This window comes from Kryptolebias marmoratus, linkage group LG2 (assembly GCF_001649575.2).
Source record: "Kryptolebias marmoratus isolate JLee-2015 linkage group LG2, ASM164957v2, whole genome shotgun sequence".
In the NCBI taxonomy this organism is placed as follows: Eukaryota; Metazoa; Chordata; class Actinopteri; order Cyprinodontiformes; family Rivulidae; genus Kryptolebias; species Kryptolebias marmoratus.
In genome coordinates, this window is record NC_051431.1 from 11644884 (window position 1) to 11660624 (window position 15741).

The window sequence follows — 15741 nt, forward strand, 5'->3', positions numbered from 1 at the left end:
CTGAGCGGAAGCGAGACCTCGGTGGACTGCTGATCTTCGCCTGGCACAGATTAGCCATTAACTCGTCAATTAAACTCCGATTCTCTGAAACCGAGGCCGTTCAAAGAGCTTTCTGCTGCAAGTAAGATAATATTTGTTCAAAACGTTCCCTACTTCAAAAGATGAGAACTACTGCTTCAGTCTCACCACTGCCTGAATTAAACACTCTGGTGATTAATGCAACACTCATATTTATCTGTAATATGGAAGAAATTGGGAAATGGGAGTCTTGCCTTGCTTCACCTTTGTATCCTAAACACCTGCTTTAATCTTCTCAGCTGGTTAAACTTACAGGATACCAGTCTCAGGTGTGAGTCAAGCACTTGATAAAGATGTGTCCTGTGTACCTTTTCTTAGACGTTTATCATTTATCTGAGCGTTTGAGGTCAATCCAGGTTTCATTAAAGCAAAGTTAGATCTCTGTTGGGTTGGGAGCAGCAGGACAGGAGCTCGTGACAGACAGCGAGGCCTGAATGCACCGACAGACGGATGCATGGGCAGAGTTTCAGCCTGGACCGACAGAAAACCTCCCTGACGATGGACTTTCCCTCCGCCGCTCATGTCGGAAAGGAGGAACATGACAGATGCAAATAATCTGTCTGCGACCAAATGTTACATGGCTTTTCAGTCTTACCGTGACAAAGAAAACTAGGCCAGGTAACTCACGTCTCCTGTGTTGGTTTCAGCTGAGATTCGGTCCCGACTGCTGTGTCATTAACTTGTTGTTATGGTAACAAGGGCAGAGGTCACAAACCGAAACCCGGAGAGAGAGCGAGAGCGAGCGGAGGCAGCTGAGACACGAACAACCCTCATGCCCCCATGAGAAACCTCTCCTACGCGCCTGTTTAAAAGAACACTCAGCTAATTTTCCACTTTTCTGCTGCTGCTTTCACCACAACAGTCTCCACATACGACACAAATCAAACCATCTTATGTTTGACAATTAATAGTTTGTAAAAACTCTGTGACTGCCAATTAATGAAACGCCACATATTTTTACCCAGTAACCCTAGCAAGGTTTTAAAAATGCAAACTTTGCATTCCCTGAATAAAAACACACTAAAATAGACATGACAACATTTCATTTTTAATGCAACGTTCAGGACTACAGACCTCCGATTCTTGTTATTTTCTGATTCTGATGTGTATCACTCTTCATCACAAAGTTAAAATGATGGATGCTTCGCTCAGAAGCTTCTGAGAAGATGTTAAATAATAATACTCAAAGCCTGAAGATACCCAGTAAAGAAATGGATAACAAATTTTGAACGGGCAGCATGTTTTACACAAAAACAAGCTACAAACAAACAAAAGGTGCAGAGTTACAGTCAAATCAAACAAGAATGGAGTTCTAGGTTTTCACGCAGTGTTCAGTCCAGTTTAAGTCTTTTTTTCTTGCAAATTTTTAATTAAATTTCTCTGAATTGAGTGCAGCTAAAATCTGAGGACATTCAGACAAAAAAGGCCTAATGTTCATCCATCCATCCATTTTGTTTATCCGCCTCTCCTTTCCGGGTGACGGGAAGCTGGTGTCCATCTCCAGCAGTCACTGTGCGAGAGGCGGTGGACACCCTGGACAGGTCTCCAGTCCATCACAGGGACACATAGAGACAAACGAGACAAACAACTCACACCTAGGGACAATTTAGAGTTACCGATTAGCCTAGCATGCGTGATTTTGGTCTGTGGGAGGAAACCAGAGTATCCGGAGTAAACCCACGCCTATTGTTGATGAAAATTCTTATATTTCTTCCCTCCTTCCGGACCGTTCCTCCTCACACTCTGTTTCTCAGCCCCATCCACCTCTCTCACACATTAACAGGTGTAATACGTGCAAAATCCGCCCTAACCTACCCCTCTGACACCTCACAGTTTCCCAACACCTTCCCCTTCGTCTCTCTGCACATTAGGAACTGCTGGATGTTCGGGTGCTCCGTCTCTGGTCCCTGCCGTCTGTCTCGGGGCATCAGCGACCTGACAGACGCAGCAGGAGCGCCGTGTGGATCAACACAGGCTGGGTTTAGGCCCAAGGGATGCCGAGCAGCCGGTCCCATTTCCCTTTTGGTGAAGATCAGAATCTTACTAGCAAAAAGAAAAAAAAAAAAAGGGAACCACCTCCTTTCAAGTCTCTCCTTGTGATTGCCTCTCTCCATCACCCCATCATCCCCCCATCCCTCCCGCTGCCGAAGCCCACAGCCCGACTGTCTGCTGCTGCAGCTGTCGCCTACAATCACAACACAACGGGGAGGAAAAAGCGTGATGGGAGTATAAAAAAAAAACCCAGAACAGATCAGAGGTAAATGGGAACGTGGACAGTAGTGAAAGGGTGAGAAAGCAATGTCTGTGGCTGTTTAAGATGAAAAATGAGGGCTGGAAAAAAAAAAAAATGACAAAAGGGAGGAGCTGCGGAAAAGAATGACAAAAAAAGACGAATTAAGAAGGATTAAAAACGGCAGGAAAAGAGAGCAAGATGAGGAGGAGAAAAGCTGCACTGCGTGAAAGATGGTTAAAGAGATGAAGAGAAACAACTGGAGGGAATGCTTCGGCCATTTTCCTGGCAGGACATACCAGATGTTTCTGAATCTTAATAAGTCTCTATATTTTGTTTTGCTTTCGCTTCCTAACATCTCTGATTGTGCAACCGCTCTGCAGAAAAATGGGTTCAAATGGCACCAAAAATCAGATCAGAGTTAAAAAAAATGATGCAGGAATTCACCTCTGTCAAAACCTTTCAGTTCATCCATTAAACCGATGAAACACATTTTGGTCTTCTTGGGGGAAACGTGACAAAACACTTCATTCACGAACACACAAACTAAACCCAGATAATCACTGAAAAGCTCCCAGTTCAGGCTAACGAGAAGCACGGCGAGACGCGCATCAAACCCCCGGATCTCTCCCCTTCCCTCCGTGCTTTGATACAGCGGTTGTAGCGGCTGTGCTCCCATGTCATCGATACCCCGGCTTGGCTCTGTTCGCAGCACCACGGGCCATTGAGGCTCTAATCCGGAGCGGCTCTGCAGAACAGTTTCTCCCTGCAGCCACTGACTTTGTCCCGGCACAAACACAGCTGCCAGATTCGTGTGACCAGGCAGCTTCTCTTTCAGAGGAGATGGAGGTATTAAATGAGGCGGCATTCTTCATTGTGGAGGATGTATCTGTGTGTGTGTGTTGTATGAAAATGAGAGTACTACTTAGAGTGTGGGAATCCACAGAGAGGTCTGAGCTCTTTTTACTCATCTCAGATTCTAACTTTGATGAAAACCTTTCAGTTTAACAATACATTTTCCCCCTAATTGTTAAAATGATGATACAAATACATTTTTAATGCTTTGATTGTCACTTTTTAAGACTTACATTGCCACAAAAAGGGGTTTAACATTTATGCAATCCCTGAAGGAACCAAAAAAACTATTTTCATAATTACGCTGGAGAATTCCTTTATAATTAAAAAGTCATTTTTCTTGAAGGAACATATATCAACCAAAGAATTGCACGATAAATGTTTAAGCAAACATGTTGCACAATATGTTGGCACTCAGAGTATGAGTTGGGGATGATTCTCAGCTACTACCACACCAAATTTTAGTTCATTATCTGCATATTTGACTGGGTTATAGTAATTTTTGAGTTTGCTAAGGTTGGTTAATTATGGCGGCCATCAAATTCCACTAAATCCCATTCAGTGACCCATGATATTTTGCTAACAGACAGACGCACACAAAGACACGGGTAATTATAGGTTACCTGTCTTTACTGGCAGCAGCTGATGATGAACAGATTAAGAAACTTGTATATGTGTCCTGTCGTGAAGCCCTGAGTCAATATCAAGGAGGGCAGATGAAAACCAAGAACAACATCAAATATACGCCATCGTTTTCAGTACCTGAGTGTTTTTACAGGTGTTTCTGGAAAAGCTGAAAGCATTTAAGTATATTTTTGTCATGAGTGTCATGAAAACCCCAACTCACTAGTTTCCAGGGCAAATCCCATCACTAAACCGTTTTAAAATGTAAAATGTGGCGTGTTTAGGGTTCACGCTCTGAACAAAAACATGGACCTAACCGTAAAATATCACTGAAGATCGTCACTGCTGGCTCCAAAAAAACTCCAAGGCTCCTGCTCAAAAGGTTTTCGTACCATTACCTGTGCCTTCAGGACAAAATTTGCTTGAATGACGGAAAGTAACGAGGTCACTCTCAAGACTTGAAAACCAGAAAAGGGAACAAGATTGCACTCAAGACAAAGGTCAGAATCGTAGCAGTTCAGCACTGCAATGAATTGTTTGTCATTTTATTTCAGCATCCATGAGGTTTGGCTGGAGCAGAGCTCTCAGTGGGTTGTTTAATGTACAAACATGTTTACACGTCGGATCGTTGCATCAGTAAATGTTACTGTTCCGATTCTCAGGCTTATAGTAAAATTGTCCTTCATGTGACTCCTGGCCTGAAGTGGCTGAATGATGTTAGGCTCAGGAGGGGGGTGTGGGTGGGACACCCAGCGTCCCGGCTGCTCGGCCTCCTCTCTCTGCGCCACGCTGCTGGCAAACAACAGTGACCCTCTAAACCAGGGGTAGGCAATCCTGGTCCTCGAGGGCCACCATCCTGCATGTTTTCCTGGTTTCGCTGCTCCAACACACCTGATTCAGTGGTTAAATCACCTCTTCATGTTCTGCAGAAGCCTGTTAGTCACCCATTGATTCAAATCAGGTGTGTTGGAGCAGAGAAACAAGGAAAGCCTGCAGGATAGTGGCCCTCCAGGACCAGGATTGCCCACCTCTGCTCTAAACTCAGAGTTAAACATGAAACAGGCCAGGATGCGCTACTTAGAGCGTGTGTTTTACTGCGTCTGTCACCGAAATATCCAGCTCTGCCTCCAAGTGTTTCTCTCACCGGGGTGCTGAGAAACAATTTTATTTCTGTTCTCAAATGTGAGCAAGTGCGTTGCTTCTGTCGTGCTTTGCTCTACGGATGCTCTCGTTTTCAGCTTGATGTTTGATTTCAGACAACGCTCCTTCTTACTGTGACACGACGATGACGTCACACACAGCCTGCGGCGTTAAGCTAAAGTGTGTTGTTTGTTGCGCTGCTGTTTACTTTTCCTCTGATTCAGAGCAAAATGAAACACTCACCGGACCTGTTTTGCTCACAGGGTTTGAGAAACATTAACACTGATAAGAGTACGCTACTTTAGGTAAATTGAACAAATTTATCTAATAGACGGGTCAGTATGTGTTCACATGCAAATGTGTAAATACAGCTTCAAGGGGGGGAAATGTAAATATATTAAAATTGATATTTGATCAGTGATGGCTGCAGATTCTCATCCATGCTGAGTGTTTTTAAATGAAGCAGTGAAATTCAGGCTCAACATGCAGCGGTCGAGTGCGGAGCTGGGAGTCGGATATTTGACCGGAGAGCAGAGCGTTGCCACTGTTTACCGCTTTCAGATCGATTTTCTATTGACCAACGGAGAAAATGTTGTACGTGTGTGGTGGCATGCGCGTGTCTTCCCACCCAGACGCTGACCGGTGTCACAGTTTTCAGTCGCTCTCTGACTAACAGGTGGATTTCAGCAGCGTTACCTGCTGACAGCGAGGCGATACAAACACCTGTTGGCCGCTCCACTGAGTTCAGACAGCACAAAAACAGTTCAAAGTCCCTGCAGCAATCTGAACAGTCAGACGCTGTTTCATCACCCTGTGACGAGCAGTGGCTCATGTGATCAAACTCTGCCATGCTTCTCTATGGTTCTGCACACGGTAAACAAACCTGCATCGCAAATACTGATGTCACATTCGCTCATACTGGGGTGTGGAGGCTGAAAGTATATCAAAGGTTCAATAATAGCAAATGCCATGTTGTGGATTTTTACATTTCATTAGAAGAGAAGAATCAGAATCAGAAAGCATTTATTGACACTAAAAATACAACTAAATTTAGATGATGCATCATTACTTCTGCATCAAATAGTTACTCTGAATACACTTAACACAATCCGTTTCGCAACACTACATACAGTATGTAACATATTTTATGTATAAATAAATATAAACAAATACATATAGGGATATAATAAATATCTGACGCAAAAGTGACACACTGTTAGGAGAATTAACAATACAGCGTTCACTTAAATTGTTTTAAAATTGAAGTTTTTGAGCTGTTTTAGATGACAGAACTAAGTAGCTGTTAGCTGAAACACTAAAATTACTCCTAATACTTTACATAATATATTACCTACTCAAAAATAAACTCATTTAAGATTAAAGCACACAATATGAAAACCACTGTTTGTAGCACAGGTAGCTAAATGCTAACAACTGCAAAGCTAACATGCTAATCTTTTAACAAGAAAAACTGTTACTATGGTAACCACATTAGTTTTGCTTGCTGGAGAAACTCTATGAGAGATTAAAATAGATCACGGTTGTAAAGATTTCTTCTCTGGCAGCAACAGCTTTTTTTTTTTGTCACAGTCCAACAAAAAGTCTTAAACCCGTGATGGTGATGAATCAGCCAGACCATCATAAGCAGCGAGCTAAACCTGAGCGTATAGTGAAGAACAGAGGTGTGTTATTTGAACTTAGAAGTTAAATCTTCTGAGTTTAAGTCAGAAAAATCAACTCCAGAAGTCACCTGGAAAATCAGACGTTTCAGAACTGCCACCAATACAAAATCCAACATGGCTGCCTCACAGATTAAAAGTGTTGATAGCTGCAGTAATAAACTGTTTATTTGCAGCATAAGACAGTTTGTGTGAAATTTAATCAGCTGCACCCACAGTAAATTTCAACCTTTGTTAAGGAACATATGGCTACGTTGTTTGAATGCATTAAATGTGGTGGAATCCATTTTTATCAGCTTGTGTTGCTAATATTACCTAGCCTGGTCAATGTTTCCCTTTTTATATTCCTGCTATTCTTAATATTATATCTTCTGTCTCACCACAGATGTTGTTGAATAGAAAACGTATCATAAATACAATTATCCAAATATTAATTCCTGAAAATTAACCAACATTGACAAAGCAAATAAGAAAAACGGTTATTTTATATCGGTATATCGTAGTATTGTTGCAGTTGCTGATCGGTACCTTAACCTGCACAAGCATGTCCTCATATGGCTGCAGATCCTACAGAATGTGTGCATCTGACATGAACTTGAATCAGTATAATGAGGTCTACAGTACAGACAGATACAGTGAAAGACTGCAGCCTACAGCGCACTGGGGACGTTAGCCTTAATCTGTGGCTCTCACTGCGATGAAGAACAGTGCTTTGACCCCCCCCCCCNCTCTGAACTGGCCCTTTTCTTGAATTCATCCTTCCTCCCCCCATCCGTCTTTACTTTCCTGGTTCTCTGCTCAGCCTCTAGGGTTTCTCCTACAACTACTCCAGTTCTGCCCCGCTCCTCTGCCCATCCTGCCTCGTCTCCATCCGTCTCTCCACTCAGTCATTCACAGCCTACAGTCAGTCCCTCCATCTCCCACTCCTCCACCCCCGCCTCCCACCCCGTGCGCTGCCCTGCGGTGACTCCTGCCATTGTAAGCGCCACTCTCTTTCTCTGTCTTGGGCTGCTGTGTGAGAATGGGGTCGTTGTTGCTGCGGTGCAGTGTGTGTGTGTGTGTGTGTGAGAGAGATCTCTGCCCTTGCTACAACACGTCCTGTTGCACCAGCTTCATAAACACACAAGCCTACATACTCTGAAAATAAATACCGTCGTGATTAAACAGATGTCAGATTGAATGCTGACAGCATTTAGCTCTCTGGATGAGTTAGGTGAGATATCACGATGTCACCGAAGTCTGGAAATTTTACCCTCTGGTGTCGTTTAAATTTAACTGCAGTTCATCATATCGTCTGCATCAGGGTCGTGCAGCTCTGATCTGTGGAGACGCACCGCGCCACAACAACGACGATTATCGATTAAAAATACACAAGGAGCAAAACGGATACAACACAGTGTGATTCACCTCGATCATCAACAAGTTTCATTTGAAGTGGCACATCGGAAACACAAGACCTCAGTTTTTTTTGTTTCAGGTTCATGAATGCATCATAAATAAGCAACTAGTTTGTTGCTTATTTACACTTTTGATTTAAAAAAAGCTTTATATTATCCGTAATGTGTTTAAAACATCAGAGGACAAAAATGAAGTGGTAGGAGGCTATGAAACACATTTTGCTGATTAATAGGCTGAGGTTATCTTTTAGTGTCCAACAGGTTGACTTTATTTGCACAAGCAGTTCTGTCCAATAACCTGTTGAGCTTTATTTCAGATTAAAAGTGACAGACGACAGAGAAGGTGCCTTAACCTGGTGTCTTTTTAGAGAATATGTGATTCTTTTTAATTATAAATAGGTCAAAATATAAATTCAGCCAAAACTAACTTTTCTTAGAGAGAAATCAGATCAGATGAAACGTTAAAGCTTTACAAAAAACTGCTGCATCTCTGTCACACAGTAAAGATTTTCATTTAGCAATTTAGCTTAAAGCTGCTGGAGAATTTTTAACAAATTTGATGTGTGGCGTTATTTGTTGTTTTTGTGGAAAAGCTCATTAAAAAATTCTGTTCATGGTAAATAAAATGCTATTAACAGGATATTTCCAATAGAAATTGTTGCTGAACGATCATTTATCTGCTGATAAACAACATTAGCTTCAGTCTGAAAACCTCTGTGGTGAAATCTGCCCCAACGGCGTAATAAGAAGCCCGGATAACAAATATAGCCACCCAGTTTAACAGAAAATGTTATTATGTACAACTAGTTTTATATTACTGCAGAATTAAACAATTCTCTGTGTGATTTAGATTTATAGAATAACATCACAGTGACACTTTTCTGTTATAAAAATGGTTATTTTAAGGGTTTTATGCCCTTGCTGTGATTAGTAATAGATTTATAATTAAAAAATGAATGTCCCCACACAGCATACATGTTGTTCTTTAAATCCACGCTCATGAAAACCTTTTAACCCTCAAGCTGGAGTGAACAGCATTCCCAGTATCTGCTCCAGTTGGTCAGAGTCTCGGCCTCCGCTCTGTCTCTGAGGGATTAGCAGCCGGCACCGGCCACAACTCTAATCCTTTCCTCAACAGACTCACTCTCACGTTTTCTCTCTCTCTCTCTCACACACACGCACACACAGCCCGTCTGCAGCTTTTTAATGACACCAGCTATATGCCACTTCTTCGCTCCCTAATCTGTTAAGTAGCTCGTGCTGCAGTGCTGTTGATATCACAGATCCGAAACAAAGAAAGCAAAAATAAACGCTACTGAATTCAATTTTTTCAAAAGAATCAAATCTCGTTTAGTGATCAAAATACTCGAGCTGCTTGCTTGACGAGCCAGCTTTGAGAAACGTGGCTCTGGCTATTCATACGATTGTTAACTGTGTAAACACGGCCTTCGTTTGAAGCCAGAGCACTGAAAACAGCAGCTAATGTCCGCCGGGCTCTGACTTTATGATGTGTGTGTGTGTTCGCATCGTTGGGCTTTACGTTTTCGGTGTAGCCATAAAAATACCAGCTCCATTCACGCTCGTTGCAGCTTGTTAACAGGCGAAAATTACATATTTGTACATTTGTATTGCAGCCATAAATGTAAGGTTGTGTAACGTGTGTAAAACCAGGCTGACCGAACAGATGCGACCCGGCATGAGGCCGGTTGCTTTTCACGCCAGGTAATTAAGTCGCCCGTATTGTCTTACTTGCAGCTGATTCACCGCTTCTGCACAACTCCATATAAAGTTGCAGCGACCCTCAGCGATGTGCACGCCACTACGAGGAGAACCAACAGGCTTGTGACCCTGGGCCATGACTCGAGGCACACGCACTCGTCCGCGCTGGAGCTTTTCAACATTTAAAGGAGTCGTGAAACTACAGATGCGACCTGTACTCCGAGCAAACGAGGCTGGTTACCTGCAATTCACGTGCACGCCATGCCTCACTGGTCACACATACGTCTCCCACCGGCTAATGGCTCAGTTTTCCCCACGTCTTGTTCAAGTCCGACATGCAGCCTGTACTTGACGAGTAGTTTGCTTGTACCATTTATCAAACCTTCTGTCACTGATCACTGTGTGACCTGTGTCTGTCTGAAACACTTACGGTGGGTTGTGAGCGTAGCTTTCACTATTAACAGTGACTATCTGCCAATATTTGTGCTTATGTGGATTCGATTATTAATAGTGCTCTGCGTCTGTTCATTTCAATCCAGGCGAGGAAGACTGGAGCCCGGGAGTGAAGGGTAGGACACGAGGGGCGATGACCTGCCAGCCTACAAAGATGCTGTGACACCACTCCACAGCGGCCACAGTAATCAGATTATCTCCGTTACAGTCAGAGACGCAGCACACCACCACAAATACTCATGGGCTCCGAAATATCAGCTCAGGCAGGATAAATTTAGAAGAAAGCATCTGAGCGGAGCCAAAAATAAGACTGCTTTGTTGCGAGACTTTCAGCAGAGCTTCAAAGACACACCGGCTCCACCTGAAAGTGTCGAGTTTTAATCACTTTTTTTTTCTTCCTTCTGGAGAGTTGAGATTGTTTACGCGGCTCCGAAGACAGCTGGTGGGAGACGGAGGAGGAAGCTCGGGGGCCCGAGCTGCTCGGTGACTGCAGCGATGCCAAGTGGTTGGTGGTTTGAAGGGGACACCTGAGACCGGCGCACCTGAACAATGCGCCGAGGTGTAACCCTAAACGGAGATGAACCCACTGTTTATCCCCCACGCTCTCCTTCTCTTGTTCATCGCCATCAGTCTACTCTCTCGTTTCATTCGGCTCCGCTCCTCTCAATCTTTTGACTCCTTCTCCTCTGAATCTGCCTCACTCTCTCCCCGAAGGCGTCACCCTTCAGGGCATCGCCATGCTAATGCAAACAGTGTGAGGGTGAGTCATAAAATCATAATAATTAACAACCTACATGTTCTTTTTTTTTCTCCCCCCTCCAAGATCCATCATTCAGAGAGGGATCGAGTCCAACCTGAGACGTTTCTGCATTTCTTTAGTTGCCATTTTCACGCACGCAGCTCCCTGAAAGAGGGGGCTGGCGTTTTACACAGCAGCTGACAGCAGCTGTATGACTCAGTGACACAGAAGCGGAGCCCATGTCACCACGGAAAGGCAGCAGTATGGTGCTGTTGCCAAGGCTCTGCTGGGAAAAAATAAGTAGGAATGTGGACTGTTGGAGCTGCACAGATGAAAGGGAAAGATCAATTTTAGTATAAATGTGATTTAAAAACAGCTTTGAAAACACTAAAGCCCCGGCATTCCTCGAAGGATTGCATATCGCCCACCAGCTTTCATGCCAGAGTTCTAGACTAAGATCATCTTATGTTGAGAAATGACGGAGTCGTTCTTGTTTTGGACAAAATCTCATGCATCTTTCACCCAGAGAAGGTGTTGTGAATGACTCTCAGCTACTACCACACCAAATTTTAGCTCAACAGCTCTAAAGCTGACTGAGTTTTAGCCATTTTTGTGTTGGCAATTGGAGATAAGCTGTGGTGGCCGTCTTGAATTGCTTTGGCAGCAAAAGCTAATCTGTAGTAAATGCTTCCTGAGAGTTTGATGAAAATCCATTCACAAAATATTTTGCTAACGGACACGTGAACGCACCCACACCAAGGCGGAGGCAACAGCATTATCCCCCCCCCCCACCTTTGCTTTGAGACAATAATTAGAAGATGAGCGAAGGGTGTGTTTAAGCTACATTTACTTCTGCTATCTCACCCCATCTTTAGTCAGCATCCTGCTCTTTCCGCCCATATTTGTACATCGTCTCCTCTCCCATCAGTCCCATTTCCTGGTAAAATACACCCTGCATGAGCCGCACAACAAGTGCACTCAGAGATGCTCTCTGTTTTTCGTTTCTTTGACGCACCGACAACTGCAACTGCGTCTTTAAACAGCAAGTAGCACAAAGGACCAAAAATAGCTCAGTGAGTTGCAGAGCAGAACTGCTCTCCTTGAGGAGGGGAGGAGGAGGAGGAGGAGGAGGAGGAGGAGGAGGTGCAGGGAGAGAAAACAGGGTAAATATGGCAGGAAGGGGACCAGATCTCTTCGACTTATAGGCCTCCCTGCTGTGTCGGCGCATCCGGAACCTCAGTCGTAATCACCCTTCTGTAACGTCACACATTTCTGTAATGCTGAAAACTGACGAGACAAACGAGTAAAGTTTTGTTCTTTTTCACATTTAAATTCATAAGACCTTCCTCGTTTGTATCAGGAGAGTCCAAACAAGGCAGCCTTCACGGCACTAATCAAGAAAGACAACAAGCAACTCTCTTAATTCCCGCTTTAAAAGATAATGTGACACATAATAGATGAGTTCACATACAAGAAGGATTATTACTATGACAGTGACACTGTGGCTACTGAGGGCAACATGTTTCCCAGCTGGAATCATATCTGGAAATTTAAAGTGTCTGAAAACAAACTTTTATCAAGTATCAAATTAGAGGAAGCCACTCACTTAGTTTACAAAATAAACTGTGCCAAAACTGTTCAAATGAAACCTAAAGGAATCATATCACCTGACGTATTTTATGCCAAAGTTTTAAACAAAGATCATGCATGAGTTAGAGCTCAGAGTATATGTTAGGGATGACTCTCAGGAACTACCACACCAAATTTCATCCCAGTATCTGTAAAACTGACTGAGCTGTAGCCACTCTTGTCCTTATTAAGGTTGATTTCTGTGTCTACTGTGCTAATTTTTAAGCTAAATTTATCTTCAACCTCTGGTAATGTGCCTGTTTATCTGTACTGATCCTCTAAGTTGTACGTTCAACATAAAGAACAACTTAAAGTTTCATTATTCCGACCCGGCAGCTGAAACTTAAGAGCCCATAACTTGGTACAATGTCAACATGACCTGAGCAAACATCATCCATCAGCTGATGGATGATGAGATCAAAATAAGACAACACTTTACCGTCCAGGAGGGAAACTAGTTCAGGTTTAAAGCCAACACGACAAACAGCAAACATCAGCTTTAATAAACGCAAAGAGAGAAAAAAACACCCACAAAAATAAAAGTTTGACTCTTTAAAATCTAGCTGACAGGTAGAAATAGTGATGCAGGTTTTCTTGCATCAGTTCAGTTTTCATACAGTTTAAATAATCAGCTCCTGAATTACGAACGTTTGTTGTAATATTCAGAGATTTTCTACCTTATTGAAGACAAACTTTTATAAAAAGACTTCAAATAAACTTGTTTTTTTTTCACCTGGTTGAAGAAGACATTTTGACTTTTAAAGACGCTACAAACAGCTAACTTGGAGTTTTCTTCCCTCAATTAAAGCTCACTCGTAGGAGGAGAAGAAGAAGAAGAAAAAGCTGCGCAGTAATGGTGCTTTCACAAACCAGAAAAAAAAAATCTGATCTTTGAGTTTTGCAGTGACTGGTCAAGCTGAAAATCTGCTGATTCGGATCTTCTGCTTTTTATTGCCGCTGTCAGCTTCTGTTTTGTGAAACACTTTGATTTCCGTGATATTAAGGTTCTTTTTAAACAAACAAACACGCCTGGCGTTCCTTGAAGGAATGCATATCGCCCGCCGCCTTTCATGTCCGAGTTTCAGACTGAGATCAGCAGATTTATGAAACTTGAAGTACTTACTGTTGCTGGACTTGAGGTCTCTGTGGATGATGGGTACGAAGGCCTGGTTGTGCAGGTAGTTCATCCCTGTTGCAATCTGCACGGCCCAGTTCACCAGAACTCTCGGGGGAACCTTCTTCCCAGCCAGGGCCCGGTTCAGAGCCCCGCCTCTGGCGTACTCCATCACCAAACACAGGTTGGGCTCCTTCAGGCAGACCCCGCGCAGAGCAATAATGTTGGGGTGGCGGAGCATCCAGAACAGCCTGGCCTCCTGCCGCACGCTCTCCGCCGTGACGCTGATATCCTCATCTGGGTCCTGCCGGGCAGCCTTCACGGCTACTTCCTCTCCCTGCCACCCTCCTTTGTACACCTTCCCGAACCCGCCGGCTCCTATCACCTCCTCCAGGCGCAGCTCTGAGAAGTCAATCTCCAGAGGGGAGTCTCCCACCCTGCCTGCCACCAGCCCCCCTGCAGTCAGCTGCTGGTAACTGGCGGCGTCTCCCTTGGTGACGTAGTTGCTCGGAAAGATTCCCACCTTGTCCTGGATCTTTCCCGTCCACCAGCCCTCGTCCCCCGACACCTTGGAGTCTTTGGAAAGGACCTCGAGGAGGTCTCCGCGCCGCAGGGTCAGCTCCTCGTCGGCCGTGGCCTCGTAGTCAAACACCGCCGTCCAGTAAGGGTTGGGGTTGTTGGCCCCACATCGGTGACCCGGGTGGGAGTCTGGGGAGTCGAAGGAGGAGAGGGCGGAGGAGTTCCAGCTGTTGCCGTTCTCCACCTGCACAACCGGGACGGGAGACATCGGCGGCGGCGGCGGGGTCACGTTCGGGGGCATGGAGGAGTGGGGCCCGGGGGGAACGAGGCAAGGGGGAGGTGGTGAGCAGCAGCTCCCGCAGCTGGTGCAGGACAGGGGGGCTGCCGTGGCGCTCGCTCTGCCGTATGGGTTCATGGCAGCGTCAACTCAGGCGCAAAATCCACGCGGGGCCCATTGACCGAGACGGGGTGTTCCTCGACCACCAGACGGAGGAAGCGGGGATCGGAGGCTCAGGGAGCAGCAAACGCTCCCCACCGTCAACACATCTTGGGGCTGAATTTGTCCCGAGGGGCAGGTTCACGCATCAGGTCAAACAACGACACTCAGAGGAGCAGATTCCCCGGAAATCCACCTGTTTTCGTGGACAAATGGGTCCTTCAGAAAGCCAGCACAAGTTCTCTAAGGAGGCAAGAAGGTTGCCTCAGTTCAATAAACAACAGTTCCTTCACAAATGTATCATACGAACTTCAAAGCTGAGTGCTACTGACAGAAACCTAACGGAAGTGAAGCTCATCGTGTCGTTCTTCTTGTTTTAATTACCGGCTTTTGTGCGGTTGATTTCGGGGCCAGTAACAATAAACTCCGGGAGCTCGGAGGCAGCGTTATCAACTGCGGAGACGACAATGAAACCACAGCTGGCTGTCAGATTAATTTCAGGATGGAAAAGGAACTATCGGGCCGCCAATAACAAGAACAGAAAACACAGTCTGTGCATGAGCCGAGTAAAATCCTCTGTGCGGGGGTCCTCATTATTTCTCATCCAGCCGATGCACCTCCCCCGCCAGCCATCCCCGTGAATATGAGCCGTTTTCTCCTCTCTCTATATATATTTATTTTGAGTGGAAATATCCTCGGATGTTAGGCCTACATCCCGACGAGTCGGTCCAGGCTAAATCCTACATGCATGAGCTGGTTCTCTGAATAGCCCTTGGTAGAGAGAAAACATAAACAAAAACAAAATAAAAAAGGAAGGAGGGAGTGGGGGGTGTTCATTTTAAGACAGCTGAGGAATGAGAGAGATGACAGCCGCAGGGTGGCAGGTATTGAGAACAGGGGCTGAGAGGTGGCACCATGTTCAGCATCAGGTCTGAGCACAACAAAATCTCTCCTCCGTCTCTGCGGCCTGCTTCAGTCTGCGCCTCCGTGGGGGTCTACATCCGTGATGGGGAAACGGGCTCTTCGTCACTGGAGGCAGAGCAAAATTCCACCATTTGTCCTGGCCTTTTTTTAAATTTATTTATTTTTTGTCAGCTCCCCAGTCAGGATGCGTGGGGGGGGGGGGGGG

The 15741-nt window shown here is 44.8% G+C and overlaps 1 protein-coding gene across 1 annotated transcript in view; it reads right to left on the minus strand.

Moving 5' to 3' along the window:
* map3k10 (mitogen-activated protein kinase kinase kinase 10) overlaps window positions 1–15733 on the minus strand; it is a 31556-nt gene extending 15823 nt beyond the window's left edge. Inside the window, exon 1 of the mRNA XM_017424752.3 lies at window positions 13667–15733. Coding sequence (XP_017280241.1) covers window positions 13667–14591 — 925 coding nt within the window. The 5' untranslated portion in view covers window positions 14592–15733. The remainder of the gene's footprint in view (window positions 1–13666) is intronic.
* Window positions 15734–15741: the final 8 nt, after the last annotated feature.